The sequence below is a fragment of the Ananas comosus genome, linkage group 3 (assembly GCF_001540865.1).
Source record: "Ananas comosus cultivar F153 linkage group 3, ASM154086v1, whole genome shotgun sequence".
Classification (NCBI taxonomy): domain Eukaryota; kingdom Viridiplantae; phylum Streptophyta; class Magnoliopsida; order Poales; family Bromeliaceae; genus Ananas; species Ananas comosus.
The window spans coordinates 642,103-658,669 of record NC_033623.1 but is presented as its reverse complement, the minus strand read 5'-3'; the positions used below and the strand labels follow the sequence as shown (position 1 = coordinate 658,669).

The 16,567-nt window shown below is 32.6% G+C and overlaps 1 protein-coding gene across 1 annotated transcript; it reads left to right on the top strand.

The window, feature by feature from the left end:
* On the top strand, positions 3,115 to 11,020 carry LOC109707604 (serine carboxypeptidase-like 34). Its single transcript, XM_020229011.1, has 10 exons — positions 3,115 to 3,601; positions 7,352 to 7,459; positions 8,678 to 8,773; positions 8,892 to 8,984; positions 9,112 to 9,200; positions 9,370 to 9,666; positions 9,769 to 9,905; positions 10,061 to 10,153; positions 10,364 to 10,469; positions 10,603 to 11,020. The coding sequence occupies exons 1-10, from the start codon at positions 3,322 to 3,324 to the stop codon at positions 10,750 to 10,752; spliced, it is 1,449 nt and encodes a 482-aa protein (XP_020084600.1). The 5' UTR covers positions 3,115 to 3,321; the 3' UTR covers positions 10,753 to 11,020.

Sequence of the window (16,567 nt, the reverse complement as noted above, 5' to 3'; positions counted from 1 at the left end):
GACATATTAAAATTTGAAGTACGTACTTTTATGTATAGTATAAGATAATTTTTAAAAAAAGGGATAATTGCCTATTTACTTCTTATACGTTTGAAAATATCTAATTTATCTCTACTTAATTTTTTTTTCTAAAATGCCCCTCACCACCATTATTGCAAAATACCTCCGCAGTTATCTTCTATTAAGTTTACTTGGGTTAAACGTGAGTTGAATATCTATCACAGTTAAAAAAAAATTAAAATACCAATTTTGTCCTTAACTTAAGGGCAAATAAGAAATGTTGATGACGATAGAGAGGTATATTGGAAAAGACTAAAAGTCAAAATACTTTTTATGCTCATGACTTTAAGGGCAAATAAGAAAGTTAATGATGATGGAAGGGTATATTTGAAAGGGCAAAATAGTAATCTTACAGAAATAACAGAGTTAATTAACAAATTTTAACTTTACGGATATATTAGAAATAGGTTGAAATCTAGAAATGATATTTTTAATATTAGCCTTCTAAGAATGGTAAATTGAAAAGTCAGAAACTTTTCAAGAGTATATAAGTAATTGCTCTTTAAAAAAAATTATGTTCAGCTGTGCAAACATTGGTAAAACAAAGTAGGCGCTAATAAGCCAATTTTATGAGGATTTTCCACATGGCAGTTTCTGAGAGGTGCGTGTCACAAAAAAAAGTATTTATACCCTTTTTGTTTTTTTTTTTTTTTGACAGAGAAAGATAATATGCTATCCGTTTTGTTTAGAAATAAATTTAGCTGAAAATGTGAATCAACTAGGATTCGAATTTGAATCTCGGATACCAATTATTAAGCCTTTTTACCACTTACGTTAGGGACCGTCGGTCCTTATATTTATACCCTTATATTTATTTATTAGTGAGGGAAATATTAAGGATTTGTATCTTTGCTGTATGCCTGTATCCGCATATTACGCGATATCACTGCGAACTGTGCATCAAAATTCGTTCTACTGGTCAAAGCCAGTAATTAATTCCAGCTAAACGTGACATTAGCTTCTTTGTTTCGTTCCAAAATTCCTTGTTATTTATGGCCTATTTAGTTTGGTAATACTTGACAAAATAGAGTTAAAACAAAAACATATAAAATATATATTTTTTTTATTTTTCTAGTGATTAGATTGCAGAAAATATATCGACTTTTACTACAGTATAGGCAATACGCAACATGAAAATCCGTACGAAAACAAATTGGGGATTTTTTTTTTATCGTAATTCTAATATATTTTTATAAATTATTGATGTATTGGCTTATATATATAAAAATGTAAAAATTGTATTTTTAAAGTTAAAATATTTATTTATTTATTTAGTTAGAGTTAACAAACAAAAGCCAGCCTCACTGGGGACCATTTAGGACTATCGAAGCTTCTAATCAGTGTTGATTATTGTTGTCTTTAGTGGAATTCACAAACAGGTTTATTACATAATCTTTTGACTGGAAATTCCTAATATCTTTTCGGAAAAGTGGTATCAACAAATCTGTGGTACTGACTATTTCAGATTTAATGAATCTAAAAATATGACTAAATTTAATTGAGAACGGTAAGCAAATTTAAAAAATGAATATATCTGTAGATATCAAAACTAGCTCTGTTTACAACATTGTTTTTATATCCATGGCGCAATAGGCGCTTCTAACTTTAGGATTTCAAAATAAATTAGAGTCATGTCTCGAGATCCGTTTTGTAAGCTTGATATCAGAGCCAATCATTAGCTAGAAGCGTAAAATGAGTCTTAACTGAGTCAAGGTCGGAGTGATAGGTTAAGTCAGGGTCGAAATAACAAGGGAAAGATTAAATTAGGGCCGGAATGACAAGGCTAGCGAGATAAATCTTACAACGTTTGGTGATTTTGGACTGTGTGTTATTGGACTGACGACGACGTTAGGACTAGAGCAGGGGAAGTCTGTGACACCCCAATAGTCCTATATCGAATGAAAATGAGATTGTTATTGGGTTTATAAGAGATCATGAAAACTAGTAATAATAATTAGGTTTAAACATTTTGAGCTGATGGTTTGAGCACAATGAGTTTTTATTGCTAGTGAAAGGGTCGTTTTACTTAGGGCTTAATTGTAGAGAATTAATGAGCAAATAATTAGTCTATGCATTTACAAGTTTGTTTGGTAGGTAATTTCTTCTAAGAAAGAAATAATTTTTTGATATCTGATCAGATTGCATTGCAAGGTAATTAATGGTGACAAAACTCATCTAATCACATAATATTTTTATTTATAAAACATTGAAAAATAATCAAACTAGCTTTAGACATCTTATTTGTAAAACCCTTATAATTAATTAATTGCTTCTCAATAACAAAGAAGCCCTCCAAAACATGAGGCTATAAAGAGGTGCCCCACCAATGCAAGGAAACGCATACAACTACCCAAACCTAACAAAAGAGTCAAAAGAATACCATCCATCTATATGAAGTCAAGTCCAAAAACAGAGTGGTTTGGGATTTTAAATTGTTTTTTTGGTAGCTTCTGGTGCAGCTTTTTCAGTTGGCTCATTTTTCTCATTCTCTTCCTTCTTCTGACCCGCCACTCTCCTAAATAAATAGCAATTATTATATCTGTACATCTGTGCGCACCGTTAACACTATTTTTGAATCATTTTCTATTATACATTGAGTTTTTTTGATAACATCGTATCATAACTCATCTTAAGATCCCTATTTTTACATTCGCTATTTTGTAGTATATATTTTAATTTTTTTTTTTTTTAATCTTATCTTAAGTTATCTTTTCTGTCAATGCACATGACATGATTCATTTAATTTTTAAAATTATTTTTTATTAGAGTTATTTTCTGGGTAACACACATCAGTCATTTAACTCTCCGTCGATCTCATATTTTAATCTTAATCATGTACCAATTTTATCATCTTTTCTTTATTTAGAAATTAGATGATCGAACTGAAAATATGAGATGAAAAGAATAGCAGATAGAATAACGGTGCATAAATTTCGAGCGCACCAATACACCAAGTGTAAACAATAACCTGATTTGCACATCATCTTAGGGAGGCTTTCTTTTTGTACTTAGTGAAACAAATTGAACACTAGAGCAAAAACAAAATAAAAGAAGAAAAGAGAAGGAATCTTTTTTCTATGTCCTATATAAATGTGAGGAAAAGAAGGATGAGAAGAAGCAACTTTGGTGCAATCGAATAAGCTTAAGAGGGATATATATTAACATACAAGGGTCCACCCCCCTTATGCTATAAATATACAATAGCTAAAGCCACTCCCCTTGTCATTTGAAGAACCCTTGGGACCAGCAATAATTCTCCAAATGAGTGCCTTGATCTCTATCCCTTCTTGTTTCCTCCTTAGTATCCTTCTCTTTTCCTCTTACTTGGCTCTTGTTGAGTCATACAAATTGGACCCTGAGGTCCAAAAGCAACAAGATGCTGATCGCGTGATCCGACTCCCGGGCCAGCCGATCGTGAACTTCGAGCAGTACGCGGGGTACGTGACTGTCAACGAGAGCCACGGCCGCGCGCTCTTCTACTGGTTCTTTGAGGTCTCTCATGATGTGGAGAAGAAGCCTCTTGTTCTATGGCTCAATGGAGGTATATATATATATATACACTTGTTTTGTTCACATAATTCATAACAATTATATACCATACACCATTCTTTAGTTTTTTTTCCATCTTTCCTTTTGTATTTGTGTTTGTTTTTGTTTTCCTTTATTCATGATACTATAACTTGTTGTTGAGAAAGAGTACAAAGAGAATTAATGGGTTTGTTAGAATTACAACTAGTTAGGATAGATATAAAGATGTTAGTTACATGAATCATAAGCCATTCAAAAAAGGGGTAGATATATATTTATATATAGATGGTGTTTCATTAATAAAGTTAATTTTCCATTCAAAAAAGGAAAAAAAAAGTGAATTTAATCAAGTTGGTGCAAGATAGATGCAAGGTAATTGTCAATGTAAGAGAGAGAAAGCTAGAGAGAAGTGTACATATGGTGCCTTTAATTTGATGGCTATGTTTTAAGCTCTAGTTGTTCTACTAATGGGTTGTGTACATTCAAACTCGAAAATGTGTAGTCCATTTATCAGGTTACTGACTTAGCACTCCCTAGGGCTCCTCCACTATTGCACGATGATAGTAACATACAAAATACATATGAGAAATACAACCGTTGTTTTTCAAAAACTTAAACTACATACGTACGAGAGAACAATATTTTTAATATTTATATTCAACATTTTCTCTCATGCCCGCGGTCGAGATTTTTTGATAGAGAGATGTGGCGTGGACTTGAATTAAAATGGGTGCAAATTAAACAAAACAACACACTAATCAGATTCTCTTGCTTCGATGCCATGTTGAATAATATTGTGAAAACAAACTTATTGTTCAACATTGACCACCTTATATACTTTGTTTAATCTTTAGTCATTTTGCATCACAAGTACAACTGTTTTCAGAGAATGAGTGGAGGTCTTAGATATATACAACTTTTTTCCGGGATCTACAAAATTTTGGTAACATTTTACGCAAAGCTTCATGTTTGACTCTCTCTCTCTCTCTCTCTCTCTCTCTCTCTCTCTCTCTCTCATTACTAGTACCATGCATGTATTTAGCACTTATGCTCTTTAAGTCCCTTTGTCACTTTGTTGTGTGATCTTTTTTAGGATCAAATAATCATCATATCACACTACAAGATCAATTAAAAGAAGGTTTAATCAATATATATATGCATATTATTAATTCACAGGTGTGGACCATAGTACTCTTTGTATAGAGAGAGGGCCTATAGATGTAAAATAATAAATGGTTGATGTGGCGCTTTCATGCACCAGTGTCTACATATCAAAACAAGGATGGTTGGGGACCATCATCAAATATCATAGCTGGAATGTCCAGTGATAAAATTAGGTCACCCTATTTTTCTTCAAATATATAGATAAACTAATAAGCAAATAATTACACCATTGGTCGCTGAACTTTTAGTAAAGTTTTATTCAAGGTCAATTAAGTCATTAAACTTTAGTTTATGTTTTAATCAAATCACTTAATTTGTTAAACTTTTTTATAATATTTTTTAAAAATAATAAAGTAAATTGCGAATTTAGTTAACCCATTAATTATATTCTTTTCCAAATGAGAGAAACCAAATAGAGGCCACTAATTAGAGAAGGAGAAATTATTGCCTGCACCTAGCTCACTCTGTGCACCGCACTTAATATTTGATGATATATATTTTTGAAGTTGAGTTTTTTGTTTCCATACCAGAATAAGTTATCTGATGATAATTAACTTAATTATTTGGCATGAAATTTGCTTGTGTTACTAAAGATAGGAGTTTTTTTTTTTAAAACTTCTTAAAAGACATTTGCATTCATGGTTTCTTAGATTAATTAGCATATGATACCTAGGAGATAATAATTTATATTATTCTGAAAACAATTAATTACTTGAAGCTGAATATGCTATTTCATTATATACATTTGATTATCACACTCTTAACTTTCAATCACAACAGAATAAAATATCACTTGATAACATATTGGGGCATCCAAGCATGGTGCAATTCTAATTCATTATTATACTATTAACTAATATCATCTGAAGAGTCTATTTATATATATATAGAGAATAAAAAGGCAAATATTTTAAAAATTTATTACCTATGCATCTCTAGAGAAAGGGTTAGTAAAAATATGAATTTAAAAATTTCCATTTTTGATATGCTGGACTTTTAATTATCATTGAACATATATATCCTTAAGTTCTGATTTCGAAGTCTCTATTATGAAATTTTAGTTGAATGGTATATATAATTTGCTAATGCATTCGGTGCACACAATAATTTTTAGTGCGCGAGGCTGTACATAAGAAGACATATGTCTCTCACACCGACAACGTAGGGTCGCGTGGAGATCCATGGTCCTCTCACGTTCCTACTTTTAACTACAGTTATAAATATTTACCAAATACAAAAGTTTTAATTTTAAATTTCTTTTGTAGCAAAAGGTAAAATTATGAATACATATGTGATTATGCTTCAGCTTTAGTAGGTAGTTTATGATATTCATTAAATATACACATGATTTTGTTTCAATTTAGAGTTTCTCATTCTACTGCAAAGAGAATAAGAAACAGTCGAAAACGTTTGACGTAATATTTCTATAATTATAGTGTTTAAATCGTGCTTTATTAAATAATACTGTACCCTACATAGGTAGAAAGAATAAGAGGGGGCAAATGGACCCGTATATTTGTATATTGCGTGCGTTGTTTGTTTTCCTAGTTTGTAACTTTGTATTCATTCTATTGCTTGACCTTTATGTTGTTTGCTTTGTGATGAGAATATCTTTTTGGATAAAATTTTAGAACCTTTCCCAGTAATAGTGTTTATTTCACTATATATGGTTGCTATTATTAATTTTGTTGAAATTATATCATGCTTTAATGAGCCACATGTGGGTACGTGACTAGTTTTAATGGCCACGAAACGCACATCTTTATATGGAAAATAGAATAGTACTATGGAGTAATAATCATTTGATGTGACGATAAAAGCCTCATTTGGTTATTGTTGTTGTTAATTTCTTAATTTTCGTGTACATAAATTTTATGTTATGTAATACCTTTACAAGCTGCAAAGTTTGTTTAGCACCAAAATATGCGTAATCTTTTTTTTGAGAAAAGGATGATATTTTGGGTCCAAAGTGTTTTGAAAAATATTTGTACTCGTTTAGCAAAGTAGGACCCGGAATATGTAAAATGGTCCCTATGTTCTCATTAATTATTAGTTATTACAGTTCACAAATTTTTTTTTTTCAAAATTAAAATGCGAAAATATGAACCAAACAAGTTAGAAAGAATATCAAGTAGCTAGGATACGAAAATAGAGTCCATTGATCTCATCTTCTATTGTTCAATGTCACTATCAATTTCAATGCGTTCTTTATTTGTTACCGTTGAGATAGAGTTAATGAAAACGACGACCTTGTGTTGAAATAGTTGTAATATTTAGAGAGCGAAAGAGGAGATAGAAGCATTTAGATCTTAGGCCGTGATCGGACATGTGCGTTGTAGGCGGCTCATTGATTTAACTAGTTGTGTTGATAAGGAGGTGCACGTTAGGTGCATTGTGGTGTGTTTTATACCTTTTAGAAGAACACAAATTGACCAAGTTTTTCAGAGGTCGATATCTCGCTAGTTTAATGTACTTTTCTAATTCATTAATTGATGTGATTTGGTAATCAGATAATTCATTATTTCTTTTTATTTCTTTTTGAATTTATATAAATGGATATTTTATCTTTTTTTTATTTTTTATTTTTTATTTATTACAGGACCTGGTTGTTCTTCTATTGGGTATGGAGAAGCAGAGGAGCTTGGGCCTCTTTTGATGCAAAAAGGGGTGCCCCAACTAAGATTAAACAAGTACTCGTGGAACAAAGGCAAGGTTACTTAATATTATTATGATCATATTAAACATATTAATTACACAGACACATATATATACAAACTATGTACATTTAACTTACATATAATTTATTGAAAAATAAATAGATAAAAGAAAAAGAAATGTATATATATGTATGTGTGTTAAGTAGAAACTTTATTCTAGACATGCTCTATCATATTCATTACATATGTCCATAACATATATGCATGCTTTGATAATTAATTGGCTTCTAGAATTGAAATGTTTGGCAACAAAAATTGAAAGGAAAATCTTAATTTTAAAGTTCTTATACTTCTAAAACAAGAAGTTGTTTGGGGAATTTAGATCAAAAAAGAAAAAAAAAATTTAGAAGTGTGTTTTCAGAACTTCGACTAAAACACTAATTTTGTAAAAGCTCTAGCTGTGCCAAATGTGCACCAATTTTTTTTTGAATTAAACATAAAAGCTATTTTATTGGAATGCAATGTCTCAAATAGAGAGCTTATTAACCCCACTTTATTCGCATGGGCCATGTTAATAAGTCATTAAACAAATGGTCTTTTATTAGGGAGTATAATATTTTCACAATTTTCCTTTGACTATGTTAGGGAGTATGAGATCTTATACAATTTCTAATCAACTAACCACATATTCAAAATGATTGAATATTTTGTATCCCTTTGAGTCAAAGGAAAATTGTGAAAATATTATACTCCCTAATAAAAGACCATTTGTTTAATGACTTATTAACATGGCCCATGCGAATAAAGTGGGGTTAATANATTCAAAATGATTGAATATTTTGTATCCCTTTGAGTCAAAAAAAAAAAAAAAAAAGGTGTTGAGAGGCCAAGTGGTTTTCCCTTTCAAAAAAAAAAAAAGAAAAGAAAAATGCTGAGAAAATATCTATCCTTTGGAGAACCTACTAAAAGAAAAGGCTATAACTTTTCCACGCATTAACTTTTTTTTTTTAAAAAAAATAACTATTTTTGAATCGTCCATTACACTATGAATCTTTTGAATGATATGATATCAGAGCTAGTTTTCAGATAGCATAGTCGAATCATGTCGAACTCATAATCACCTATTTCATACATTCAATGCAAAAATACCTTGCTTAAGTACTTAGCTTAATATTTCCTAAAAAAAAACACCCTGATTAACAACTAATTAAGTAACAATGAAGTATTGGATTACATGATCCTAATAATTTTTGTCTCTATAATTTTAGAGGCCAATTTGATTTTTTTGGAGTCTCCTGTTGGTGTTGGATTTTCATACACAAACACAAGCTCCGATTTGCTTCATCTCGGCGACAAAATTACAGGTAATTCCTACACAACAATTAATTAATAACCATGTTTCCATTTATCTTAGCAAATTTATGCAGTAAATTTTGATAATATTTTCGCGCGTTAACGCTTTATATTTTCCGTCGTTTAAAGCCGAGGACTCGTACGCATTCCTTGTAAATTGGTTTAAGAGGTTTCCACAGTTCAGGTCCCATGAATTCTACATTGCTGGAGAAAGCTATGGAGGTAATTAATTAAAGAGATTACTCTCTATTTAGCTAATTAATTAAGTTAACCCCTTTTTTTAATTTTTGTGGTTAATTTTTTTACTTAAATCATCTTCTTTTTTTCTTTTTTTTTTTTCTCCTTTTAGGACATTATGTTCCAGAACTCTCTGAGATGATATTCGACGAAAACAAAAGTGGCCCTAAGGAGAATTATATCAATTTCAAGGGTTTCATGGTAATTTTACACTATCCTAATTGAAGATGATTATGGCTTATGAGTATTTATCTTTGCAAATTACAAATAATGAATGTACAAAATTAGGAAAATGGTTAAATTAATCTCTCAAAAAGCGATTATCCTAATAATTAACCACAATTTTTTTACTTGATTCATTTATAAGCAGATAGGTAACGCGTTAATGGACGACGACACTGATCAGAACGGAATGATCGACTACGCCTGGGATCATGCCGTCATATCCGATCGAGTGTACCACGACGTAAAAACGAACTGCAACTTCAGCGAAGTGAATGTTACAAATGCCTGCAACAATGCGCTGAACGAGTACTTCGCCGTTTACAATATCATCGACATGTATAGCTTGTACTCCCCCGTCTGCGTCGAGAACACGTCCACCGCCTCTGCAACGAATAAGCACTTTTGGATTGAGGGCGCGTCCCCTAAGCTCTTCTCGAAGTTTGTAAGTATATCAGCATATCAGCATATCAGCAGGCCACAAGGATAGTATCGTAGAGTGCGTACTGATAGCACGACTCACTTAGCTTTTGTTTACGTATTGCAGAAAGAGTGGTTTAAGAAGCCTGCGGGTTACGATCCCTGCGTGTCGGACTATACAGAGGTGTACTTCAATAGGAAAGATGTTCAAGAAGCACTTCACGCGAATGTTACGAATATTGGATACAATTGGACTCACTGCAGGTGCTATTCCATTAACCCTAACACATTTTAGTTGTGTTTGGATCGGAATTTATTGATCTTAGCTTAGTCTAAAAATCCGTATTCAAACCTAAATTCTCACAATTTTGAATCGAATTTAACTTAATCCTTTCTTAATTTTTATTTTTTATTTGCAGCAATGCGATCAACCAATGGAACGATGCACCGGCGTCTATGCTACCGATCATTCGGAAGCTCATCGACGGCGGAATCAGGGTGTGGGTTTACAGGTATAGGTTTTTAAGTCGACAAACTACAACCCAATTTAACATACATAACTTAATAATTAACATTACCAATTAAATTCTAATGATGTAATGCTTAATAATTATATTTATATTATGGCTTCGAAATATAGATGGTAGTTTCTATCTCGTGTTTATATAATCAGCACTATTTAGAGCAGTTGGTTTGTTTTTCTTATTCGTTGAAATTAACAGCGGCGACACTGATGGAAGAATCCCAGTCACGTCAACAAGATACACGCTCCGCAAACTTGGCCTTCAAACTATTCTAGAGTGGACGCCGTGGTATGACTATGAGCAGGTACATGCATGTGCCCCGTGATTTTTTTTTTATTTTTTTAAGTAAAATTAATTTCTAGGCCCTTTTTTTCTCTTTTTTTTCGCGAAAAACTTAGGATAACGAATTACTTATGCTCGCGCGCATTTTTGCACAGGTCGGAGGGTGGACGGTAATCTTCGAAGGGCTAACATTTGTTACGATCCGCGGAGCTGGCCACGAAGTCCCCCAGTTCAAGCCGAGACAAGCTCTGTCGCTTTTCAAACACTTCTTAGCAAATCAACAAATGCCTCCTAAGGCATTTTAACGGTCGATCGATCGGCTTCTGCGATTCGGAACTTTTGCGCGTTTTGTTCGCTGTATCTGTAGCTTAATTCGTCTTAAGACTTGCGATTTTTCATTCTACCAATTGAACTAGAGAAAATGAAGGGTTATTCTAGAAACATGTGCAAGTTAAGTGTTTTCTTAAGAAAGTCAGTGTAAGGCTGATTTGATTCATGTAGCGAAATTATACAAGCAATTGTATTATAAAGATTTCGCAATAAAGAGCTCGATGCTGATTTATAACGCGCTAATAAATAGTCCTATTTTTTCTATATATATCTTCATAGAACAGGAGTAAATTAATTACAACAGTGATTAGTAATAAGTGCTTTTACTTTTTTGCACACTGAGCTCTAGAAAGGGCGAAAAATATTACTACTTTCAAATTAAGGCGTTCTAGAATGATTTTGAAAATCACGAAGTGAACTTAATGTGTTAAAAGGCATGCATAATAAGACTTTTTTGTAAAAAAAAAAAATGGTTTTTAATGTAAGTTGTAAAAGTCAATGTTTGGTACCAGTACATTAATTAAGTCCATAAATAAGATTAATTCAACACACGTTCATATCTCCTTTGTTGTTTTTAAAAAAGTAACCTTTTGCTTTGCATTGTATATGATTATACCCGTGTAAAATATATGAAACTAAGAAAATCTCTTTCTTTGAAGATAGTATGCTATTTATTTCGCTAATTTTTTAGTTAAAAATAAATTCACCTAAAAATATAAAATAAATATATTTTAAATGTGAATTTCGAATACGAACCATCAAACCGTCAGCCAACTATAGCTATGTATGTATGATTAAACAGGGGGACCCTATTTGAGGAAGTATATCACATGCGGATAGTCGAGCACAAAAGAGTGGGCACACCCTTGATGCTCACTATCATCACAAATTAAGTAGAGTTCCAGAGTAATACAGAGGAAAAAACTTTGTTACCCACTCCTCCACTTCCCCCTACACGATTGTCGAAGATTCAAGAGTTTCTTTCTTTTCAAATTTCCTAACAAGTCGCAGCGAAGCAGAGATCGAAAATAATTTTAGCTTGTCCCGATTGTGAATTCCTGGCTCGAATCCATCTGGCCGAAAGATCTCCGGGTTGATTTAACAGGGTGTGCTTAGTGTTCGGTATGCCCTGTAGTAGGTTGGTCCCCAGGCTCACTGCGAACGAGCATTCAAACAGTATGTGTTCTAGCTTTTCTTCACTCTTGCAACATAGAACACAAATCGGCGGTCTCTGCCAGCCACGCTTGGACAATATCTCCGCCGTTAGAACCCTATACCTTGAGGCCAACCAAAGAAAAAGCTTCATCCTGAGGGGAACCTTTAGTTTCTAAAGATAAGAGATCGTTCGGTCTACGACTCCCCCAAAAATGAGAAAGTTGTAAGCGCTGTGGACTGTAAAGTTATTACACTTATTTGAAAGATCCTCTGCAGATAATGCAATCCACATCAGATAGTCAATTACGTAATCGCCTATCGGCCACTCAATTTAATGTCACTCTCTTTAGATTAGGTGCTAAAGATATTTTGTTCTATTCTACAACAAAATATTCTAGTACATGGATATATCCAAAAGTAAAAAATGTAGAGCCATCCATATTTGACCATCACTGTACAAGAAATTAAGTCTCTCTCTCAGAAATTAATATCATTATCTTGGAGCCAACATGGCTTGATGTACTAAAGAGTAAATCAATGTCATTGGCTTAATCCACACAAACATGTATACAAAACAATCCATACATACTTGTCTTTGCTTTTGGCTCCATCTTCCTATCTTGAATCAATCTTATCTCCACAGCCTCTTATTATAGATAGATGACATTTGCATTCCATAGAGGAATAATTAAGCTTATGACCCAGATGAAGTATCTATTAATCCTAATCTAAACCTTAGCTACATTTGCGACGAACATATTGTCTTAAAAGGGTTTATTGCATATAGGTCACTGCAAATATAGTGAATTGCAAATATATTCCTACGAAATTCAACTTTTATATGTTATTTTTGTAAAAGTCCTAATGTTTTCAAATATGTCTCTGCCGTTAGAATTCGTTAGAAAAATTTAATTAACCATAGATTAAATACTCAACCCTGATTAGTTTTTTATATTTTTATCTTTTATATTATATTGTTGTGGCTTTTGAAAGGATATATTTGTTATGGCAAAATTGAAAATATAAATAGTTATCTAACGATAACAAATCAGAGGAGTATATTTGAAAATATTAGAATTTTTTTCTGGACACATATAAAAGTTGAACTTTATAGGATATATTTATAATTTACTGTGTTTATGGGGACCTGTATGCATTTAATTTTTTTTTTTTTTTTTTTTTTTTAGAACTTAGTTAGAAATATGAAACAGTTAGATTTCGAATTTGAGATCTCGGATACCAACTATCAAGTTCTTTGCCATAATTGCTCGATCGTATTATTTTGGCTAGTCATCCTCAATAAAGTGTAATCCCTAGTTATTCCTCGCCTGTTAATTTTAGAAATATTAGTCGCTAATAAATAGCTGTTTTATAGTGAAAAAAATAGAAATAAAATTATGAGCATGGAAAATAGATGTTCCAATTTATTGCTTCTAATTTTGTAGAGTAAGTTCCACTAATATTCACTTTATAACTATATTTTTCTATTTGACAGCAGAGGTTCTTACAGTAAAATAAAAATACACTCAAAGAATGTCAAAATAACTTTTTATTTTTTTACTTTTATTTATTTATGTATTTTTTTTTCTTTTTTTCTTTTTATCTAACTGTTTGATCCATTCGAGGCCCTGCTGCCTCAACATTTGTAGCAGAATTTATTTTTCAAATGAATGAAGCGGGTAGCGTGCTACATTTATCTCAAAAAAAAAAAAGAAAAGAAAAAAGATAGCAAAGTAATAAAAGAAAGTTTTTTCAGTTTGTGGGAATCGGGCCTGATATGGGTGACCCGAAAACCAAAACTATATTTGGGCCTAAATTTCAGGACCCAAAATGGATCCAATAAAACCTGACCCAGTTCTGGTCGGATCGGCCTCTCTTGTTGTCTTGTTGAGCATTTGGTCTCCAATTAGACCCGCTATGTTTCGACCCGTAAACACCCATCTAGTCCGAACCAATTCGACTGGTCTTTTTTCAATTTAATTTTGTTGAAGAGTCTTTTTAGTTATGTTACATCCTTAAATAATACAATAGAGAAGTAATGACAAAAGGCGGAGAAAGCACTTTGATCCGTGAGATTAGAGCAGGTATGTAAAGGTCTCACGCGCGATAATCACTACTACTTCTATGTAGCATATTCAATACGTAACCTCTTTCCCAAATTGTGAGATCAGAGTTAGTGAAGAGCGTATGTGTTATTTACTACGTATCACGGACACTTCTATAAGCCTCCGTGTCGGACACGTGACACGTGTCTAATGTGGACACTCCTCGGACGCTCGTTTAATGTCGATTCATAGTGTATATAACTAAAAAAAATATATATCTATTTTTATTTTACTTTTTCTATGCATGTGTAATGTACAATAAAATAAATATTTTAGTTTTTGATGAATGTATATGATTTTTTTTATAATACAGATAAATTAAGTATGGTGAAATTTTTTTTCTTAAAATATATGAATTATCAATAAAAATTTTACTAATTTTCTTTCGTACGAGAAATATAATAATATTTTATCAAATTAATATTTTATATACAATAAAAATATATTATCATATTAATAATATTAAATTTTATTAGTGGTGTTTATGCCGTGTCCGCGTCCTAATTTTTTGAAAGTTGCCGAGTCGCAGTGTTCGAGTCGTGTCGTGTTCCGTATCACGTGTCAGTGTCCATGACGCCTAGGTTATTTATACACATCATAGCCTACTTGCATCTTAGTGGGGGGGGGGGGAATAAAAAATAAATAAAAGGTATGCAAACTAAAGGAGAAGAGAATATTTTTTTAGAGCAACACAAAAGCCATAAATTTTATTGAGCAAGCCATTTTAGTACAAGTTGACACATACATGAACAACAACTAAAGCACAGGATATGTAGATAGCTAGATGGATGGCACAAACTCCATTTATTTAAGCTACAATATTAGCGAAGTTATGATGGTCCATAACTTACTAATTAACATCACATAAACTTGTGTTGCTCTTTCCAGTGTTGCTGCACACTCACTCCTGACCGTGAGGCAGTTTGATCATATGATTTGTGTCTAAGGAGGAGTCCTTTTTGCATTGATCGGGATTCACATCGCGGCAAACGTACTTTCCATCCAGCTCCTGGCAGTTCTTGCACCAGGAAGGGCAGCAGTCGAACTGATCCATACAGTAGCACCTCGGCGGTCATATCATCAAACAAATACAGAGGTCGCATTTTGCTGTTGCAGCACTCTCTGTGTTCATCACTTCATGCAAAAAGAATAATACATATATACAAAAAGATATAAGAAATCGTTATGCAAAGCCATCGTTATAATTATTGCGAATGATCGACTTATTCATTCGATGAACAAGCAATTAACCTAGGTGTCGAAATTCAAAAAGTTAGATCGATCATTAGTTCTCATATGCACAAGACCAGCAGCTTGTCATCATTATCAGTCCTTTTAAAAGATTCAGCAATAGTCTTTTTCGTTTCATATTTGATCAGTGTTACAAGACATTCCGGAGGTCATTGGAACATTAGGACGTGCATGGAAGCTGTGGTGGGTCTAATGGTCTTAAGCACCTGTCGCTTAACTGCCGTCAGTTTCCCTTGAAGCTTTACTGTTTCATTTTTATAACTTAGTTCATTTTACTTAATGAATGAAACAGATAACATACTATCTTTTTCTCTAAAAAATACAAAGGTTATATATTGCATATTAATACGGCATTACTCGACAATTACCTCGAGCAAGAAAATCGAGACCGGGGTGGCTGCGAGCCGAGGATTGGTCCACAAAGCAGGCCACTGCAACAAGAAGCACAAGAAGAGCAACTCCTACTCTCTTACCTCTCCCTCCATTTCTTCTATTGCTAATGCTTCGACCTTCTCTTCTCTCATGCCTTATTTATAGGGCTACATCAATTATTGATCCTAAAATCCTATAAATTAATATAACCACGTGAATAGCATCCATGGGTTGCAATTTAAATTGGTAATCACATATATATCGAATTTATATGAGTTGAGCTGGAGTGCTATTAGTAGCAAACGAGCTCTGTTGTCACTTATTTTATTTATTTTCACCGATGGAGTTTTCAAATCGATGATCGGTACCGTTGAATATAATTTATATCATTTAAAGTATTTAGAAACTAAATTATATATTTTTTTCGATATTATTCTCTTGTCAATCAAGTTTTGAATGTCTTTACCATTTAAATTAGCAACTTTTTTTTTGCAAACCATTAATTTTTCCAAAATCCGTATGTTGATTAGGCAGGGGTACAAGGAAGACGTGGACATTATTTGACACATTTTAGTTAGCAACCTTATCTTGAAAGACATGATAGATATGAATATTGCAAAACGTGATTTTTATAGTACATATGTATAGGGACAAATGTAATTTACTTTATGTCAAAAGATTATGAATTATTGTCCAGTACAATCATAGTTGAGTGTTGTCCTAAAATGCTCTTGAGAGATCTACCACTTTGGCGTGTTTGGTTCGAAGTCGGAGCCGGAATCAAAATCGGAATCAAAATAAGCTAGAATCAGAATCGGAATGACTCATTACCTAATTCTGTTTGGTTCATCACCTGAATCGGAATCGGAATAAATCATTCCCGTCGTCGGTGTTTGGTTTAGGTGGA